Genomic DNA, 19,725 nt, shown 5'->3' on the forward strand with positions numbered 1-19,725 from the left:
AAATTAGCAAATGGAGCAGCTGTTACAATTGTGCCTAGGGGCGCCATGAACCCTAAATCCACCTCTGCTTGTAGCAGGTAGATTCATGTGACCACTGGACACTGAAGTGCTTCCAGCAGATTGGTGCAGCCAGTGCAATAACTTCTTACGCTGGAGTACAAACAGCACCTCAGGAACATACTGTAGCAATGTAGCCTCATGAAAACACAGCAGTATGGGAAGTCATGGTATCCAGCATCTAGTACACAAAGGGCTGCGAAAGGTACACACCCTCCTATCCCTCCCCCTGACTGACCCACACAAGCAGGTTTATATAACTTAGCTCTTCTTAAGTGAAGAAAGCGTGTGATACTAACTTTTACTGAAATACAGAAGGTTAACCCTTTCTTCAAATGTGGGAGATTTCCTCCTTGCAACACTTATGCCATTATACTTCATGTCACAAACTAAAAGGTAAACAGTCTGCAATTATTTCCCATGTCAAAATTCATACACAAGGTTGCTCCTGTCTATATCGCAGACATTTCTTTTGACTACTCTATCTATTCACTTTACAGGAGGCATAGTTGACAAAGACCTTCGTCGCTACCTCAATTTACGGTTCCAGAAGGGTTCAGTAGACCATGAACTTCAGCAAATCATACGAGACAACCTCTACCTCCGAACAGTGCCATGTGAGTACTATACAAGTTACTGAAATCAGTGCTTGCCTTTGTTAGTCCGACGCAATGCGCATATACTGTAAGTGGATTGGTATTCCTAAATCAACCTACAATTCCTAAGCTAATGCTTCCTCAAATAAACATGGTTAAAAGATGACCTAACAGTAAATGTACATTCATACTTTATATAGTAGTTTACTGTATCGAGCGTTACAGAAATGAAAGATCAAGATGTTGTGCCCTTTTTTTTGTTTTGGAAAAGATGTTTCTGCAAACCTTTTGTGTTTTTTCAAGAGTTTTCATAATCATATAGCAGCAGTCTCACAATGTGTCATCCTTTGATCTGAGTTCTAGGCAACCCTATCATCTAATTATTGATATTGCAGCGATCTGTTGTTTCCAGTACATTTAAACGGACAACAAAACATTGAGCTGGCCACGCACACAGTGACTCTGCTGTTCATAGTGATTACCAAACACTGACATACCTAGAAAAATACATAGTAACCTGGTGTCACACCCATCATACTGCAGCCATGGCAAGTTTGATAACATGAGGTACTAATTTGGTGTAAATATGAGTAAATACTGAAATGTGCATACCTAGCAATATAACAATCTAGAATGGTTAGATGTGCTTTGTTGGGCCTCCCCTCTGGTCCCACTTTTGTTACTATGGATACAGAATTAATAACTGCTGCAGTTCTAACATCTAGAGGCATTTATTCTATTCATTCAACAACAAAAAATATAGACTTTTGTAAAATGTCAATAAATAACTTTACTGTCAACAAATGTATGTCTAAACATAAATAGAAATGATACAGTTATAAAGAACCGTCCCTTTAAGCATATGCTTTATTTGATGAAAATTACATTACATCTAGTTCATTATATTAGACTATAGGCCTTATTCAGCTTCAGTTGCAAAATTGCAAAATCACAAATCGGACGATTCTTGGCAGACTACACATGCATTGCAAACGCATTGTGCGTGCGTGATGGCTAAATTGTGATGGCAATTTTGTGAAATGTGATGCAATTTGATTGACAGGTAGTGATTGGTTGTAGGTGTTATCATGGTCAGTTGCAGTGGATTGCGACTAAAAACATGGTGCCGGTGCAACTGCATTCTCATTATTATGAGTAGCCCTGGGTCAACTGCAACTGTCGATGGTTCTCGATTTCTGTGTATGCATTGCAATTCTGCGATTGTATACGCAATTTTGCGAATACATTGGTGGGCGTCTTTTACATTTCTTGGCGGCTCTTCACATGTGATTTTTAGCAGAAGCGAGATTGAGAAAATCACAATTTCTGTCTCAATAACGATCCAAGCTGAATGAATACCCATGCCCATGTTTGAAGTTTATACAGAAATAGATTTTTAATGATTTCCATCTTTGTTTATTATGTTGTATTTCATCAGTAGACTTTGTTGTCATATTGATTGCATAGCACAAGTCTTAGCTGCTGAAATCAAGAAGCCAGTTGAGAGTTTTCATTAAGCTGACTGTATCAGGTGTCTGCATGTCTTTCACACATCAGTATTGATTTGTGTCCCTGTGTTACAAGCAACCTGTAAGATACTTTGTTTTACTGTCATTGTACTACTGTACTCTGAGGTCCTCAGAGCTTCGGCCTATAAATAGTCTATGTGTGATGTTGCATTCTCTGACAGTGTGCAGTCTTTTTTTTATTTTACATTTTAATTTTATCATCACTTAAAAAAGGAACAATACAACATTTGTGTTTTCCCTGTTATTGCCAAATTCCTCTAACAAATGGATTATTTTCATTGGTCTAATTGTTAACAGGGATGGATTACCCAGTGGCATTACAGCTGCTCTGTATAAGACAGAGATCAGTTAGGAGATACTTTAAATCATTATTATTGTGTAAGTGCAAGATAGCCATTCTAAGATGAAGATGGCGACACATGATTGGATGTGAGCTGAAGCTGCAGTAGACTGCTTGCTACTTTCAAGTGTCCAATGTAGGCTTGTCGTGTCCAGGATCAATAAGCATACTGAACCATGTGTGTACAGGAGAGACTGGGGTATATTAACTAAGCTTTGGATAGAGATATAGTGGACAGAGATAAAGTCCCAACCAACCAGTTCCTGTCATTTTTCAAATACAATTTGTGGCATGGAAGGTAGGAGCTGATTGGCTGGTATTTTATGTCCATCCACTTTATCTCAAACCAAGGTTTAGTAAGTAGACCCCACTGTCTGTGGTACAGATCAATGTTACCTAGTTCACTGATCTTTTCCTGCTTCTCTTCTCTGCCTCTCAGATGGATAACAAAAATGACTGTGTGCATGTATTAAACATTAATGGGTTATATTGTCCTTTTGAAAGTCATTTTCTTTTTTTGTAGAGCTTTATATCTCATCTGTTATAATACCGCCAAGAGTAATTTACCAAGCATGTCAGTTGTCAGTTTGTCTGAAAGTAAGACATTAGGCTGAAAACTGTATACAATATAAAGCAATTGGTTTATATACAAGACCACACTTGGTTTATTCTAGACCATAGAGCTCCTTTATCAATGTTTAATCTGTCTAGATTAAGTGAAGGTGACAAAATGGATTTTGCCTGGACAGCCGTGCAATCTGGTGCCAAATGAGCGGAGTCTGGTCACAGTAGAAACCAGTTTAAAATCAATGCAGCAGTGTCACTTATTTTGTTCCCTGGTCAGGTAGAAGATGCAATAGTGTATAATGGATGCTCCCTCATCTGCTGCTGTAGTTTTCAGGTCAATTAACAAGGTACCGCCTGGAGGGCTGTATGCATTTTAAAAGCAGAAGACATTCACTGAGAGAATTCTCTGTTTTAAATGTTTTAAATAGAGATGAGCGGGTTCGGTTTTACTCTGTTTTACTCGGATTTATTTGATTCTCAAAACAGCATCTTATTGGCTCATGGATGTCTCTTTTTTTTTGGATAGCCAATAAGATGCCGTTTTGAGTACCCAGTAAATCCGAGTAAAACCGAGTAATACCCAAACCTGCTCAGCTCTAGTTTTAACTAAACAAACATCTTCAGTTTTGATCTGTTGACACATTTATTAACAGTTATTTGCTATTTTCTAAATACAGTATTTGCCCCTTTTGTTTCTTTGTATTTCCGAATGTAGCTTTCTACATGGTTTGTTCACATACAGGAAAATGTTTAAAACACATTGGGGGATATTCAATTGTTTGATAAGTCAGTTGGGTGTCTGTTTTTCCTATCTAATAGACAGGAAAAAACAGACACTCAACCGACTTTTCAAACATTTGAATTCCCCCCGTTGACTTAAAGCTGGTTACACACTGTAAGATTATCTGTCCAATCTTTCTGGTTGAAGCGAAAATCTTGTAATGTCTGGGAGCAAATGACAATCAACCATTTGCTTCCAAAAGCCAGAAAATGGGCAAAAATGGTCGTTCGGAAAAAGTGGTTATATCAAATGTATTTAACCAACTTGTCTGAACGTCCGTTTTTGTCTGTTTTCCAGTGTTTGGGAGCAAATGGTCATTTGTCATTTCCTCCCATATTACCAGATTTACGTTCTAACCAGAAAGATTAGACAGATAATCTTCTAATGTGTTACCAGTTTAAGACATACTTTAAGGGTCAGATTCAATTAGCCTTCAAGCTTTAATTAACCTCGAAGCAGTGTCTTGAGTTTATTCAATTGATGCACCCGTCAGCTTGCATGCTGCGCTTAACACAGATTCTGTTCAGCCCTCCTGAGGCTCAGACAGAAATCTACTGTAAGTAAGGCTTTCTGCCCCTATCGAGGGTGCCATTAACGTGTTAACCCATAGCTCTGTGCACTTATCCTTGAATCTGTGGGTTAATGCACATTAGCGGGCAAGGAAACGGGCTTGTCATTGAAGAGTTCTGGGCGTAAATGTCTTAGGTTGCAAGCTTCATTGAATCGGACCCTAAATATTTTTAGTTAAGCATTTCATGGTGCTTTTCATGCAATGCCTTTTTACTAATACAATCTATTGTACAGGTGTTGCATTAGCACATGACAAATAGGTTGTGCCATTTTCTAAGATGTGAAATGAAATTTTAAGAACAAGCCTATTCTTTCTATATAAGTGTGTGTGTCAGGCAATAGTTAGTGGCATTAACATCCGATACTGGAGGTGTGATCTAGTCCTCAGGATTCCTACTTTTTGATTCCGTAGCTCTATATGACATTTCTTACCTTAATGAATAGTGTGAATCAGCAAGAGAGATTGTATTTTTGTTTCTGTATAATAAAATTAGACTTCTCTTCATTGAAACTATTACTTTACATAACATTATGTGAATGTTGAATATGGAATGTGAACCGTTTGATGGTTTGAGGAAAGTATTTCAATCGGTTTTATGTTTTCCATTTTACTTACTCCATTTAATGAGTTATCCCTTTTACGTTATATTATGGTATTTCCATAACGTTTTTCATTTTACATGCCAAGGAATCTAGCAGGGCTCTTTTATTACTTCAGGAAAAAAATGAATAATATATTACCAGATAATTTGCAAGAAGATAAATTTAACTTAATGGTAGAATTTGTAAGTTTTATCATTTTGTGGCTATTAATTAAAATAAATGTTACTACATTCTATAGTGTAAGTACTAATTGGACATTGATAGAAATACCATACTGATGAGGACTAGAACCATAAGTCAATGTATCTTCAATTTGACTAATACATACTGAGGACATTGTGAAAACAGTTCTGTCACCTATCAGATTTTACTAATGCAGATTATAAATGAATGGAAATACCAGATAATCATATTTGCTATATCTGATATTATAATTTGTACATGATACAGCATATTAAGTTTTAGTAGTTACCTGTGGCACATGTTTTATAAATGTCTCTACGGGATGCTGTTAAATTGCCGGCAGTCGGGATTCCGGCGGTCAAAATACCAACGCCGGAATCCCGACTGCTTACAATGTCGCCAGCCAGAATCCCGGCTCACAATGGCTCTCTGCGCTCGCCCTACTGCCAGTATATGGGCGGCCAGGATGCCATTGTCTATATACTGACAGCCGGCATCCCGACCGTCTCTGGTTGGGTTTTACTGGGTCGAGTAATACTGGCTAAATTATAATCCCAGTACACCAACCTTTCTGTATACTTCTTTCTATTAGAATAAAATTATTTGTGCAAAAAGGCACATTATATATATATATATATATATATATATATATATATATCCAGTCAAAGAATAGGAGCACTCACCAGTCTTCTCATTATTCTCATTGTTTATTAGCAGCAAAGCATCAATAGAGGGGTGTATTGATGCTTTGCTGCTAATAAACAATGAGAATAATGAGAAGACTGGTGAGTGCTCCTATTCTTTGACTGGATATATTTGCACTAATGGATCTTTGAGGATTCATTATTATTTGGAAGTCACCCCAGCATGTATGGATAAGGCCAGAGTGTGGACTGCCTTTATGAATATATATATATATATATATATATATATATATATATAAAGGCACTCGCTTTTCCAGCTCATTGGAAAAAGCAAAACAAGCCAGCACTCACGGTTTAGATGAGAAAACGAAGAAGATTTATTCCATATCAAGGCGACAAGTGTACATACAGGCACAGCCCAACAGCTGTTTCAACCGATACAGGTCTTCCTCAGGGGCTATCTGAGCAGTGTCTAGCACAGGGATATAAACATAAATTGGCGCCAAAACAGCAAAAAAACAGCATCCAATGGGAGGAGAGGGAGGCGGGACAAGCCCTGTATTTTTTTTTTTTAAGAAGATTTATTCCATATCAAGGCGACAAGTGTACATACAGGCACAGCCCGTGGCTCCCCCGGCTCTCCAGCTCCGTCGTGTCATCACTGTTGGGCTGTGCCTGTATGTACACTTGTCGCCTTGATGTGGAATAAATCTTAGTTTTCTCATCTAAACCGTGAGTGCTGGCTTGTTTTGCTTTTTCCAATGAGCTGGAAAAGCGAGTGCCTTTATGTTATTTTACTGCCTTGCACCATCTATTCATTCTGTACTATGGTTTTGAGTGCTGTCATTTATGCTCTTTTATATATATATATATATATATATATATATAGCAATTGGAGAGACTCGGCACTCTCTTGTGGGAAGCAATTACTTGCTGCGGTGCCATCCAGGGAATAAACACTCCTGTAACAATGTTTGATGATGGCGGCACTCAGCAGACTCATTTAAAGATGAAAAAAGCCTTTTATTTTCGGTCCTACGCCGTTTCGGGGAAACCCCGTCTTCAGGGACAAACAGTACATACAGCAGTACAAATAGAGAATACTTATATACCCCCCTAACAAGTGCTAACAAGTGCTCATAATGATTAAAATTACTCACCTGTCCGGCGCTGTCATTCCCGCCGCGTCTGGCCGCTGCTCGAGCGAGTCTCCTGTGGATGACGTCAGCGGTCAGCGCCGGACAGCGTGAGCCATCAGTCAGTGCGGTTGTTGCTAAGCAACTTCTGTGTGTGACAACAGAGTAAACGGAAGTGAAAAATACATACACATAAAGATAAAAGATAAAAACGAATCACCTAATAGACATTAACAACTTACATATACTAAAATAAAAATAAAAATTATATATATATATACGTCCAGTATACTGTATATACACATAGGCCAAGAGGGCACTCGCCACAGTAGAAAATGAAGGAAATTATTTATAGAGACATTAGAATCTGTTGACATTTCGGCCTTGAAGGGTCATTGTCAAGACCTACACTGTGTGGATGTCTGCACAACAGGCCTGTTTGCCTGGTTTCCGGACAGCCTCACTGTGTTGGTATGATACCACCATTCAGTATCTCTGTATAAACAATCCCAAACTGGGTGACACAACACAGACCTCTGGTGTAATATCAATATACATTTCCCTCTGGCTTCCTTTCGCACAGTGTGGCTTAAATCTAGTTGAACATATGCCCATTTACTTAACATAAAATACTCAAATTGGGGTGATGCATATGTCCCCCCAAAAAAGCACATACCTATGTATATACGCAGATTTGGTGCTCACTCCTCCATATGCTTGAAGAGGCAAATGGGAAAGCATGAGGCAGGCAAACTCAGTATATTATAGGTACAGTAAGGGCATGTTCGCATAATTGCTTACTAAGGGGGTGATTCAGACCTGATCGTAGATGTGCTAAATTTAGCACATCTATGATCAGCTTCCCTGACATGCGGGGGGACGCCCAGCACAGGGCTAGTCCGCCCCACATGTCAGGCCCTGCCCCGTCGCACAAGTACAAAAGCATCACACGGCGGCGATGCTTTTGTACTTGAAGAGTTGCTCCTCACCAGCGCAACTCCTGCATGCTGGCATGGAGCTACTCGTCGCTGCCTGGGTTTCAGCGGCTCGCCGTGGCCCACCCCCCAACGGTCCGGGCACGCCTGAGTTGCCCGGACATCTCCCTTTAAATGGCGTCCAAACGCCGCCGGACCACCCCCTCCCACCCAGCGACCGCCTCTGCCTGTCAATCAGGCAGAAGCGATCGCAGGGATAAGAGAGCCGTCGGCTGTTTGGCATGCGCCGGTGCATGTGCAGTTCAGACCTGATCTCTGCTGTGCGACAACGCACAGCAGCGATCAGGTCTGAATTAGCCCTCAAGGCAGATCCATACAGAGATGCGAATATACCTCTCAATAGCTGTGTCACTTGCAGGGCCTGAGGGCTGGTGCAAACCCGTTACACTTTGATGCTGATGATGGTCACCAGCACTAGCTAGCCACTTTTGATGGCCTGATTGTAAAAGATTCTCTGAAGCTTATAGTGGTTTCTTCATTTATGTATTTTTTTAAATAAATTGTTTCTACTTTCATTTATACACAAGAAGGAAATTATATCTGCTATATTTAATCACAGTTAATAGCTAAAGCATTTTTTGATATCAAAACAATTATTAACAAACTCTTCTTATGCGTATCTTGTGGTTGGGTGTAAGTCATACTTGCCTACCCTCACGAAATGGCTGGGAGGCTCCCGAAAATCGGGTGGCGCTCCAGGCCCCCCTGAAAGGTAGGCAAGTGTCCTGCATCCGCCGCCATCTCCCGCAACCCCCCTTGGCCGCCCACAACAGAGCACCAGTGGGCGGTCCGAGGGGGACCCGATGATGCGATTCGTGCTGGATCGCGTCATCTTAGCTCTGCCCCCCGCTCTCCATTGCCTGTGTCCTCGGCACTGGATAGCAGGGGGTGGAGCACAATGACGTGTTTCATGCCGTCACGCCCCATCACTACCGGATACGCCCCCCCCCCCCTGCTCGCCGATGAGAAGGGGGCAGCAAAATCGGCAAGTTTGGTGTAAGTATGCCTTACATAAGCCTGATACATACTGTACACTACTGACATCAAACTGTAGCTTTTTTTGTAGTGAATTTATTTATGCCTGAGATTTGTTGTACAAGTATACAGGGGTGTATGGGCATGGAGTAAAAAGGAGTCGTAACCATGCCCCCCAACAATGCCTTGACCATGCCCTTTGCATGCATGACGTGCAGTATAGGGACAATGTAGGGCATCCCCTCCCAATCCCCTGTTAAACCTCAGCCTCAGCATACCAAAACCTAGCAAAAACAGTCTAATTTATGTTCACGTGTCTTTATGTTCTCGTTATCTTGCTCGTATAAAGACACGTGAGTTGAAGACTGGGAGGAAATTATTTTACAGTATTTATTCGTTGATGCTCTTCAAGGCTCCACCTATTGTGAAAGATCCTTGAATATATGAAACAGAAAGGCAGCATGGTGTTTTACTTAAACATACGGCTTTTTCTGCTTTATCATGAAATCAATCAACAGAAATGGATTGTTCTTGTTCTTACACTTACCATCAGACTTAATGTCATCTACTCACAAATCAGCACGTGGAGAGATATAAATGAATGGAAAATGCTCAGCAACAGGCCTGAGTTTCCAAAGTATATTAGAAAGTATCATTTTATGCATTTTTATTTATGACCATTTGCTTTTTAGTTCGCCTACCTGGTTACAACAACTAAAACCATACTTAGCCGAGCACTAGATAATATACCATGGCAATAACTCAGTATACCAATAAGAGACGCTGCCTCCAAAGAGAGGGGATTGCTGTATCCCTCAAATGGAAAAACAACAATAGAAACATATATATACTGTATATGTTTCTTCTGGATAATAATTATAACTATAAGTTTATTAAACCTTTTTTGTAAAAATAAAAAATAAAAAATCAATTCATGATGCACAATAACACAGAAAATAAAAAAATAATATCCACAATATAAATAAATATACTAAAAACTTTTCTTTCAAAATTCATATGAATAAATCCAATGTACAGTAGCAGCATTATCTGTTGTATACTGTCTCTCTCAGAATTATACGGTTAATAGTTCCTAAATGGCCACTTATATCCAACTATGGGGTCTATTTACTAACCCTTGGATAAAGTAGCAGCCAATCAGCTCCTAACTGACATTTTTCAAACCCAGCCTGTGACATGGCAGTAAGGAGCTAATTGGCTGGTACTTTATCTCCATCCACTTTATCTCCATCCAAGGCTTAGTAAATAGACCCCTTGATTTTTTGAATGGATCCATGCTTCAGATTTTTTTTATTTGTTCAGTCACATATGATGCAGTGCATTTACTCACAGCTTCAGTTGCAGTTCAGCTTCAGCTTCCAATTTAGCAAAACTGCAAGTGGCTGCGATCGCATGCTGGGGGCTGCCCAGCACAGGGCAAGGCCACCCAGCATGTAAATACCCGGCAGCAATGCGATTGCAATATAATTGCGATCCATCACTGATTTGTGGAAGCCAGGCTGCAAAGACAGGCGCAGGGCAGCCATTTTTCGGGTCACAGCAGCCGAGTATGATGTCATGCAGCCGCCCCCGTTTCTTACGACACGCCTGCCCAACACCACGTCACCGCGCCTGCAACACCGCGTCGCTGCCCTGTACTTCCCCGTGAACGCCTCTGCCTGTCAATCATGCAAATGCATTTGCATAAGTGAGATAAGTTCACATGTGTGCTGCTGGGCACAGAATAGTCATTATGCGATCGCATCGCTGATGCGTTGCATACTAAATTAGGCCCAAGGTTCACAAAGTTCACATACATAAAGATGTTAGGCAGCCATAATCAACTTTGATGGATCCACAGATCTAAGCATGCAGGTTGGTTAGAAGTACTTATAAACAGTACTTTCTATTGCTGTAGTTACAGTAGGCAATTTACAGTAAATGCAATTCTGGTTCCCACTGCGGCACAATAATCAATGCCCCCCCCCCCCCAGCTGCTAGTCCTCCCCAGAGGCCTCACCGGGTGCCCACTCTGCATCCTCTAACACGTCGGAGGCGCGGCCTCGGCTGAGAAGGGGTCGTGGCCTGATATGGAGGGGCATGGCCTCGCAAGGATTTAAACTTAGCCTGTATTGCACGGTCCACAATTTGGACTGTAGATGTCAGTCAGGGCAGGTTCTAGACCTTGTGGCGCCCAGGGTGAAAGTTTCCTTTGGCACTGCCCCCCCCCCCCCCCCATATAGATATACAAAAAAAATGTGTGTGTGCGCTCCCGACAAGGGGCGTGGCTTCGTTAATATGGGCGTGGCTTCATCTGAAAAGACTACCTTACACCCCAGTTTTTGACCCTGCACCAACAGATCACGGTCACCACAGGAAAAAAATAATAATAATTACCATATTAAGCCCCACACAGTAATGCCCACTGCACCATATTATGCCACACACCGCAATGCCCTTGATACATTAAATCCCCATTTTACACATTACGGCAGGCAAGAGTCCCCATTTTACACATTACGGCAGGCAAGAGTCCCCATTTTACATATTATGGCAGGCAAGAGTCCCCATTTTACACATCACGGCAGGCAAGAGTCCCCATTTTACACATTATGGCAGGCAAGAGTCCCCATTTTACACATTATGGCAGGCAAGTGTCCCCATTTTACACATTATAGTAGGCAAGTGTCACCATTTTACACATTACGGCAGGCAGAGTCCCCTTCTACAAAGAAAGAGAGAGTGAGAGAAAGTTATACTTACGTTTTCAGCGGTCCTCTTCTATCCCCCTTCCTGCTCTTTGGCCCGCCTCTCCTTCCTCCTACTAGCTTGCTGGCTTCCCGGGCGGCCCCCCCCTCCTCCCCATCATCAGTACCTCGGTCGGGGGCGGAGTTTCGTGTAATGATGCGTTTGCGTCGTGATGTCACGACACAAACGAGTCATTGCACAACACTCCGCCCCCGAGATGGAGTAGTAATGACGGGAGGAGGGGGAGCATACAGACTGAGCCGGGATTCGGGAGGGTAGGTGGCGCAGCGGCGGCAGTGCCCTTCAGGATGCGGCGCCTCAGGCAAGAATCCTGCTTGCCCGCTGCAAGAGGTGCTCCTGGTCACAGTAGTGAATTACAAAGCAGCACTTCCTATACCAAGTTTCTATCTGAGAAAGCCGCTGATGACGCAAACAGGCGGAGAAACCTGGTACCGGAAGTACTGCTTTGCAGTTCACAGCTGAGACATCTATAGTCCAAATCGTGGACCCTGCATGCCAAATATTTGACTGAACAAATTGAAAATCTGAAGTGTGGATCCATTTAAAAAGATCAAGTTGGATACAAGTAATCATTTAGGAACTATTAACTGTTTAATTCTTAAGAGACAGTAGACCAGTGATGTGGGATAAGGTCAGTGGCTGGTGAGGCACTGGCTATTATCAGAGCAATATCATCCCATAAACAGCTCATCCCACTGCAAGCAGCAAAGCAATAAGCAGCAATCACAGCCTTATAGGCGAGCCGCCCTGACATGTCTCCTCACAGATCATACTGCCTCCACATAGCCACCCTCCTCACACACTGCCTCCACACAGCCCCTATTCACAGATCACATTGCCTCCACACAGCCCCCTCCTCACACACTGCCTCCACATAGCCACCCTCCTCACACACTGCCTCCACACAGCCCCTATTCACAGATCACACTGCCTCCACACAGCCCCCTCCTCACATGCTGCCTCCACACAGCCCTCTCCTCACATGCTGCCTCCACACAGCCCTCTCCTCACACACTGCCTCCACACAACCCCCTCCATAAACACTACCTCCACACAGCCCTCTCCTCACACACTGCCTCCACACAGCCCCCTCTTCACACACTGCTTCCACACAGCCCTCTCCTCACACACTGCCTCCACACAGCCCTCTCCTCACACACTGCCTCCACACAGCCCCCTCATCACACACTGCTGATGGTTCCTCCTCCCTCCACTGGCAATGGTGCTGACCTGTCTACTGTGCCGGCTCTTCCATCTGCATCATGGGAACACAATAGAATATTCTTTGAAAGCCATGCCTACCCAGCATTAATGATTAATTGTAAAAAAAAAAATACAGCTTCTGAATTAACACATGAGAGACTGAGGTTCACTTTATCTTTGTGTGACCTACACTTGACAGTACTAATAAGAACAATATAATAAAAAGAACAAAACTACAGTTACTATAAGGTAGCAGAAGTACAGTGAACTGATAGCATGCTGGGTATAATTACAAGGAATGATAAAGTATGAGAATATCCATTTCATGTTGCTAAATGTTTTTATTGAATAACAAAAGTCTAGAGCAGAGTAATAAAGTGAAGTATGAGAATTTAATATTTCAGACGTTCCCAACCTCGGTCCGCAAGGCACACTAACAGTGCAGATTTTACTGTTATCCAGACTTCAGCACAGGTGGTAACATCAAAATAACTGAGGTATTAATTAAGTCACCTGTGAGCAAGCATAGATATCAATAAAACCTGGACTGTTGGTGTGCCTTGAGGACCAAGGTTGAGAATGCCTGGACTATATCAACAGTTCTCTATATACAGTATATGGGGGATATTCAATTACCCAGACATGCTGTTGGGTGTAATGTATCACCGGGGGGGGGGGGCTATCTAATTAGCCCCGATTAGCTGGTGCGCGCCGCGGCTTATCAGGGATATTGTTTCACCTGCCTCTTGCAGGCAAAGCAAAATCCCCGATAACAGCCACATTTTCATCTGAAAACGGGGCTATTTCACCCGTAAACACACAGGTTGCACTAAACTTGTGTGTTTTCCGGTGAAAATGCACTGTTTACCGGCAGATCAAATTAAATAGCCAGAACGCAAAAAACGAAGAAACATTGGGGGTTTTTACTCCCAATGTCTCATCGGGGGTAATTGAATATCCCCCTATGAATAATTGACAACATAGGGGGATATTCAATTTGTTATGACACATAAAAGGGTCCATCTATTATTATATATTATCATTCTTAAAATTGATTTGCCTACATTTCTGGGAGTCGGACTATGATTACATTGTTTTATATTTTCTTGGTAGGTAAAGATCTATTTTAAGTTACTGTGCCTTTATCAGTTTAGCTAAGATTTCATCTATGTACTGTAGTTTGTTTTCCATTAAATAGGACCACTTCTTTACTTATGAATAAACCTATTCCTAGAGACTGAGTAATCGTGCTTTTCTTGAGCAGGAATTTATGTAGAGTGCACTCAGCACATTTTCATTACATTATTTCCCTATACCAGTGCAGCAGACTGTTGTTAATATACTGAAGCAGCACTTAAAATTCTGCATCTGCTTCAAACACCAAAGTTTTAGAATCATTCATCTCACATTTGGGATTATTATCTGCAGGTTACATAACATGAATACCATTTGGGTGCTAGAGAAACCATATACTAACGAATAATGAACAAGGCATGAAACCATTGAACCTAAAGTTCTATGAATCTTTTTTATGTAATTGTGCTGCATGGATTTTTATTACTTATTTATTTTTACTGTAAAGAGTAAGATGATCTGTTTTGTATAATATTGTTAATCATTTAGGGGCCCATTTAGCAACAAGTTTTAGATGCTTAAACCTGGTGCTCTAGCCAATCAGCTCCCAACTGTCATTTTTCAAACATATGACAGTTAGGAGGTGAGCACATGACAACTAGGAGCTGATTGGTTGTAGCACCATTTATCATGCGCAATGAGTTTTATTATTTGTTGATAAATAAGCCCCTTAGTGTAAACTTAGTAAGTGCACTGCTCTGTTAGCCTACTAGGGCACCTTAGGGCTAGGAAAGCTTTAATGAGAGGTCTCATTAGTTAAATTGACTGTTCACAATAGTGTACACAATTTGGATGAAACTATAGGCCTCTATGGATTTTCTACATGGAATTACAGTGTGTTTTCTTGACTGAAATCAACTGTGATTGATAGTACAGAAGGTTTTCTCCTTTAGCATAGTGGGCCTAATTCAGATGTTGTTGAATGGTGCATCGCTGCTGCTTACTTGGAAGCAGCAGCGGTGCACTAGCATGATAATCCACGGTAATCAATTTGTGATCCACGCTGCATCCTAGGATGCAGCATCAGATCACTTGCGACACCATCAGCTGGCTGTGTCACCCATGAGGTCATGCAAGCCGGCTGCTACAGCTCTCACCATGAGGCCAGGAAGTCTCTATCTTCCATCGGAGATCCTGGCCTCAGCACTCCCCCAACACAGAGACAACACACCTCTGTCTTGGAACACGGCTGGCGGCGCCAACTCTTCCCCACCCTCAAACGGTAGCAGACTGTCAGTTTACTGACATCTGCAGTCATAGTGCACTGTACTTGTCCAGCGCATGTGCAGAGTACTAAACATTGGTACTTTGCATCATGTGCCTCTGGTCTTTCGGGATCTGAATGAGGCCCAGTGTCTTCACCACTGCTAATGTGCAGTTAACATGAACCATCCATGTCAGAGAGAGTAAAAAGGTAGGGCAACTGTTCCGGATCATAGTTACTGCTGGGGATCAAAGTTACTGCTATAGTGGGTACAAGGTGTGTAAAGTAGGCATTGGTCTGGGGTGCTGCACTGACACTAGAGAGAGCACAGGGCAATGATGGGAGGAACTTATCACCATGCTTGCTGGGTGCCTGAGAGCTATACATGGCACACCTCCACATACCTACATTGAGGTATTATGGGGTCTGACTCTAGGCTCTGAGTTGGATCTAAGCCAAGACCAAGGAGGTCAGAATTGGGGGGTAGGTGGAGCCAGGTTACTCACTTGCCTCCCACATCCATAGTTGAACCTCCAAGGGGAATTCCGCTAGTGGTCTACTCCAGTGGCGTAACTAGAAATTTTTCTCCCCCAAGCCAAAAAATTCTTTGGCGCCCCCCCCCCCCCCCCCCCCCCACACACACACCCCCACCCCCACCCCCACCCGCCGCATAATTGGGAGCAAAAAAGGGATAAATATGCGCGCGCCGAAGGCGCGTGCTGCAAAATAGGGGCGTGGTTTTGTTGGAATGGGCGTGGTTTCTCATAAAGGGGCGTGGTATTGCAGGAAAAGACTACCTTATACCCCAGTTTTGCAACCTGCACGCCCAGACGTTAGCCACCACAGGAAATAAAAATAATCCTGATTCATGTCCCTTACATTATTTGTCATTTTTCCTCCTTATAGTAATGCCCAGTATACATTATGCCACATACTGCAATGGCCCTTAGACATTATTCCACACACAATAATGCACATGACACATTATGCCACACACCATAATGCCCCCGACACATTATGCCACACACCGTAATGCCTGTGACACATTATGCCACACACCGTAATGCCTGTGACACATTATGCCACACACCGTAATGCCCCCGACACATTATGACAGGAATCGCAATGCCCGTAATACATTATGCTACACACTGCAATGCCCCTGATACATTATAGCACATACAATGCCTGTGACACATTATGACACACACCGCAATGACCTTGAGACATTATACCACAATGCCCGTGATATAGTATACCATACACCGTAATGCCTGTGACACATACCGCAATGCCCTGCCCGTTATACCCTATGCCACACACCGCAATGCCCGTTATGTATTATGCCACACTGCAATGACCCTGAGACATTATACCACATACCACAATGCCCGTGATATAGTATACCACACACCGTAATGCCTGACACATTATGACACACACCGCAATGTCCGTGATACATTATGCCACACACTGCAATGACCCTGAGACATTATACCACATATCACAATGCCCGCGATATAGTATACCATACACCGTAATGCCTGTGACACATTATGACACACACCGCAATGTCCGTGATACATTATGCCACACACTGCAATGACCCTGAGACATTATACCACATATCACAATGCCCGCGATATAGTATACCATACACCGTAATGCCTGTGACACATTATGACACACACCGCAATGTCCGTGATACATTATGCCACACACCGTAATGCCCATTACACATTAAGTCCTACAGTAAGGCTTCTAATTACTTTTCAATTACCTTCTCGTTGTCAGGGGTTTCATGCACTGGGTGTCATGCTCGTTGCCAGGTGTTTCATGCACTGGGTGTCATGCTCGTTGTCAGGTGTTTCATGCACTGGGTGTCATGCTCGTTGCTAGGAGGTAGTCCTTGTTGCTAGGGCTGTGCTCCCAGTGCCACATATGACCCCAGTGCCAGATATTCCCCCACGGTGCCAGGTACTCACATGCCCCCGGTGCCAAATATAGCCCCCCCCCCATGTGCCAGGTACACATATACCCCCCCCCCAGTGCCACATATGCCCCCAGTGCCAGATATTCCCCCCAAGTGCCACATATGCCCCCAGTGCCAGATATTCCCCCCGTGCCAGATATGCCGCCAGTGCCATATATTCCCCCCCAGTGCCACATATGCCCCCAGTGCCAGATATTCCCCCAGTGCCAGACATCCCCCCCAGTGCCAGACATCCCCCCCCAGTGCCATATATGCCCCAGTGCCAGACATCCCCCCCCCCAGTGCCAGACATCCCCCCCCCAGTGCCATATATGCCCCAGTGCCAGACATCCCCCCCCAGTGCCATATATGCCCCAGTGCCAGACATCCCCCCCCAGTGCCAGATATTCCCCCCAGTGCCGCCGCCGCCGCTTATTGGAGGGACACGGAGGGCACAGATCGCCTCTCCTGTGTCCCTCCTGCTGCATCATCTCCGGCGGCCGCGGGTCTAATAGGGGGAAGTGCCGTCCGTGAGCCAATTAGAGCTCACGGACGGCACTTCCCCCTATTAGACCCGCGGCCGCCGGAGATGATGCAGGAGGGACACAGGAGAGGCACACGCTGTGCCGTCCGTGTCCCTCCAACAAGCGGCGGCGGGAAGGAGAAAGCAGACTGACATGCGGGCGCTCGTCCGCATGTCAGTCTGCTGTAATCAGTGGCGCCCCCGCAGCCCCTCGCCCCCAAGCCACCGCGAGGACTGCGGGGGCAGTAGTTATGCCACTGGTCTACTCACTGTCTTATCAGCCAAATTACGGTGTGTTGAGAGCAGATTGCTATACTGTATGTACTGTATGTTAACATCACTGTTAGGAACTTCTCTCCACATACAGTGGTACTTGCAGATGACTCAATTTCTGGTTCTGCAGAGATAAAAAAAAAAAAGCATCTACCAAGCAGAGGGAGGGTTCTTCTGCTAATCTGCTTATCTCTACATAGTTTACTTTACATATGTTAGACAAATTAATATATAGGTAAAATCTAATGGCGCTTCTAAAGGTTACATGAATTTCCCTTAATAACACAAATAAAACAACACAGCCTTTTAAAACATAGGGAGTCCAAATGAACCTGATCACAACTTCAGACAAATGTGCTTTCAGTTGCCTAATAATTAATTCTTCTTTCAATAGAGTGACTCCACTTTGGGACATGCAACTCAAAAGAAAAGAACATAGTGCAACACCCGATGGCAATGATAGACAGCTTTTAATATTTCATTGCACTCACATTTAAGAAGTTAAACTGCGCTTATCAATAAAAGCATACAGGGTTTTTCCCAACCGGACACAAAGGCACAACACAATGACTCTCTAGTATGGACAATGAAAATGGCTACCATCAAGTCCCAGAACCAGTGGTTTCAGTCCATATATCCCAATGAGCCTCCAACATACCAGCCTTAGTCCATCCGGGGGTCCCTGATTACTACCTTGCTTAACGCGTTTCAAACCATAAATGCAGGTTCTTCGGACTTGGGCCCTCATTCCGAGTTGTTCGCTCGCTAGCTGCTTTTAGCAGCATTGTACACGCTAAGCCGCCGCCTACTGGGAGTGAATCTTAGCTTAGCAGAATTGCGAACGAAAGATTCGCATAATTGCGAATAGATATTTCTTTGCAGTTTCTGAGTAGCTCGGGACTTACTCTGCCACTGCGATCAGTTCAGTCAGTTTCGTTCCTGGTTTGACGTCACAAACACACCCAGCGTTCGCCCAGACACTCCCCCGTTCCTCCAGCCACTCCCGCGTTTTTCCCAGAAACGGCACCGTTTTTCCCGCACACACCCATAAAACGGCCAGTTTTCGCCCAGAAACACCCACTTCCTGTCAATCACAGTACGATCACCAGAACGATGAAAAATCCTCGTTATGCCGTGAGTAAAATACCTAACTTTTTAGCAAATTTACTTGGCGCAGACGCACTGCGAACATTGCGCATGCGCAGTAAGCGACTAATCGCAATATAGAGAAAATCGGCAACGAGCGAACAACTCGGAATGAGGGCCTTGGACTTTAACGCCAGGGGCTATTCCGTTAGATACCCTTTCTCTCATCTGGAAAATGAACTGTTAACAGGCGTTAACACATAGTGGTATATTTACTAAAGATCGATTTTGATTGATTTTGATCGATTTCAGATTGACTAAAATCGATCTTAATTGATGCCAGGCTTCCAAGGCAAAAACACACGTGTACTAACAGTTAAAAATAAATATAAAAATCATCTGTTAGTACATTTGTGTTTTAGCCTGGAGGCCCAACATTGAGTTAAGATTTTAATCGATATGAAATTGACTATAAGCGATAAAAATCGACCTTTAGTAAATATATATCCAGGATAAGTTCCGGACCTATGTGTTAACATGGTCGCTCACCTGAAAACTTGTCAATTATCTGTATTAATTACTTTC

General features: G+C 43.3%; 1 protein-coding gene across 9 annotated transcripts in view; it reads left to right on the plus strand.

The window, feature by feature from the left end:
- Nucleotides 1-19,725, plus strand: part of MAGI2 (membrane associated guanylate kinase, WW and PDZ domain containing 2) — a 1,309,326-nt gene that overhangs the window by 296,481 nt on the left and 993,120 nt on the right. For all 9 annotated transcript variants that reach the window (XM_063926958.1, XM_063926960.1, XM_063926965.1 and 6 more), the window contains exon 2: nt 558-674. In XM_063926958.1, coding sequence (XP_063783028.1) covers nt 558-674 — 117 coding nt within the window. The remainder of the gene's footprint in view (nt 1-557; nt 675-19,725) is intronic.

Source organism: Pseudophryne corroboree, chromosome 6 (genome assembly GCF_028390025.1).
Source record: "Pseudophryne corroboree isolate aPseCor3 chromosome 6, aPseCor3.hap2, whole genome shotgun sequence".
NCBI classification, from domain to species: Eukaryota; Metazoa; Chordata; class Amphibia; order Anura; family Myobatrachidae; genus Pseudophryne; species Pseudophryne corroboree.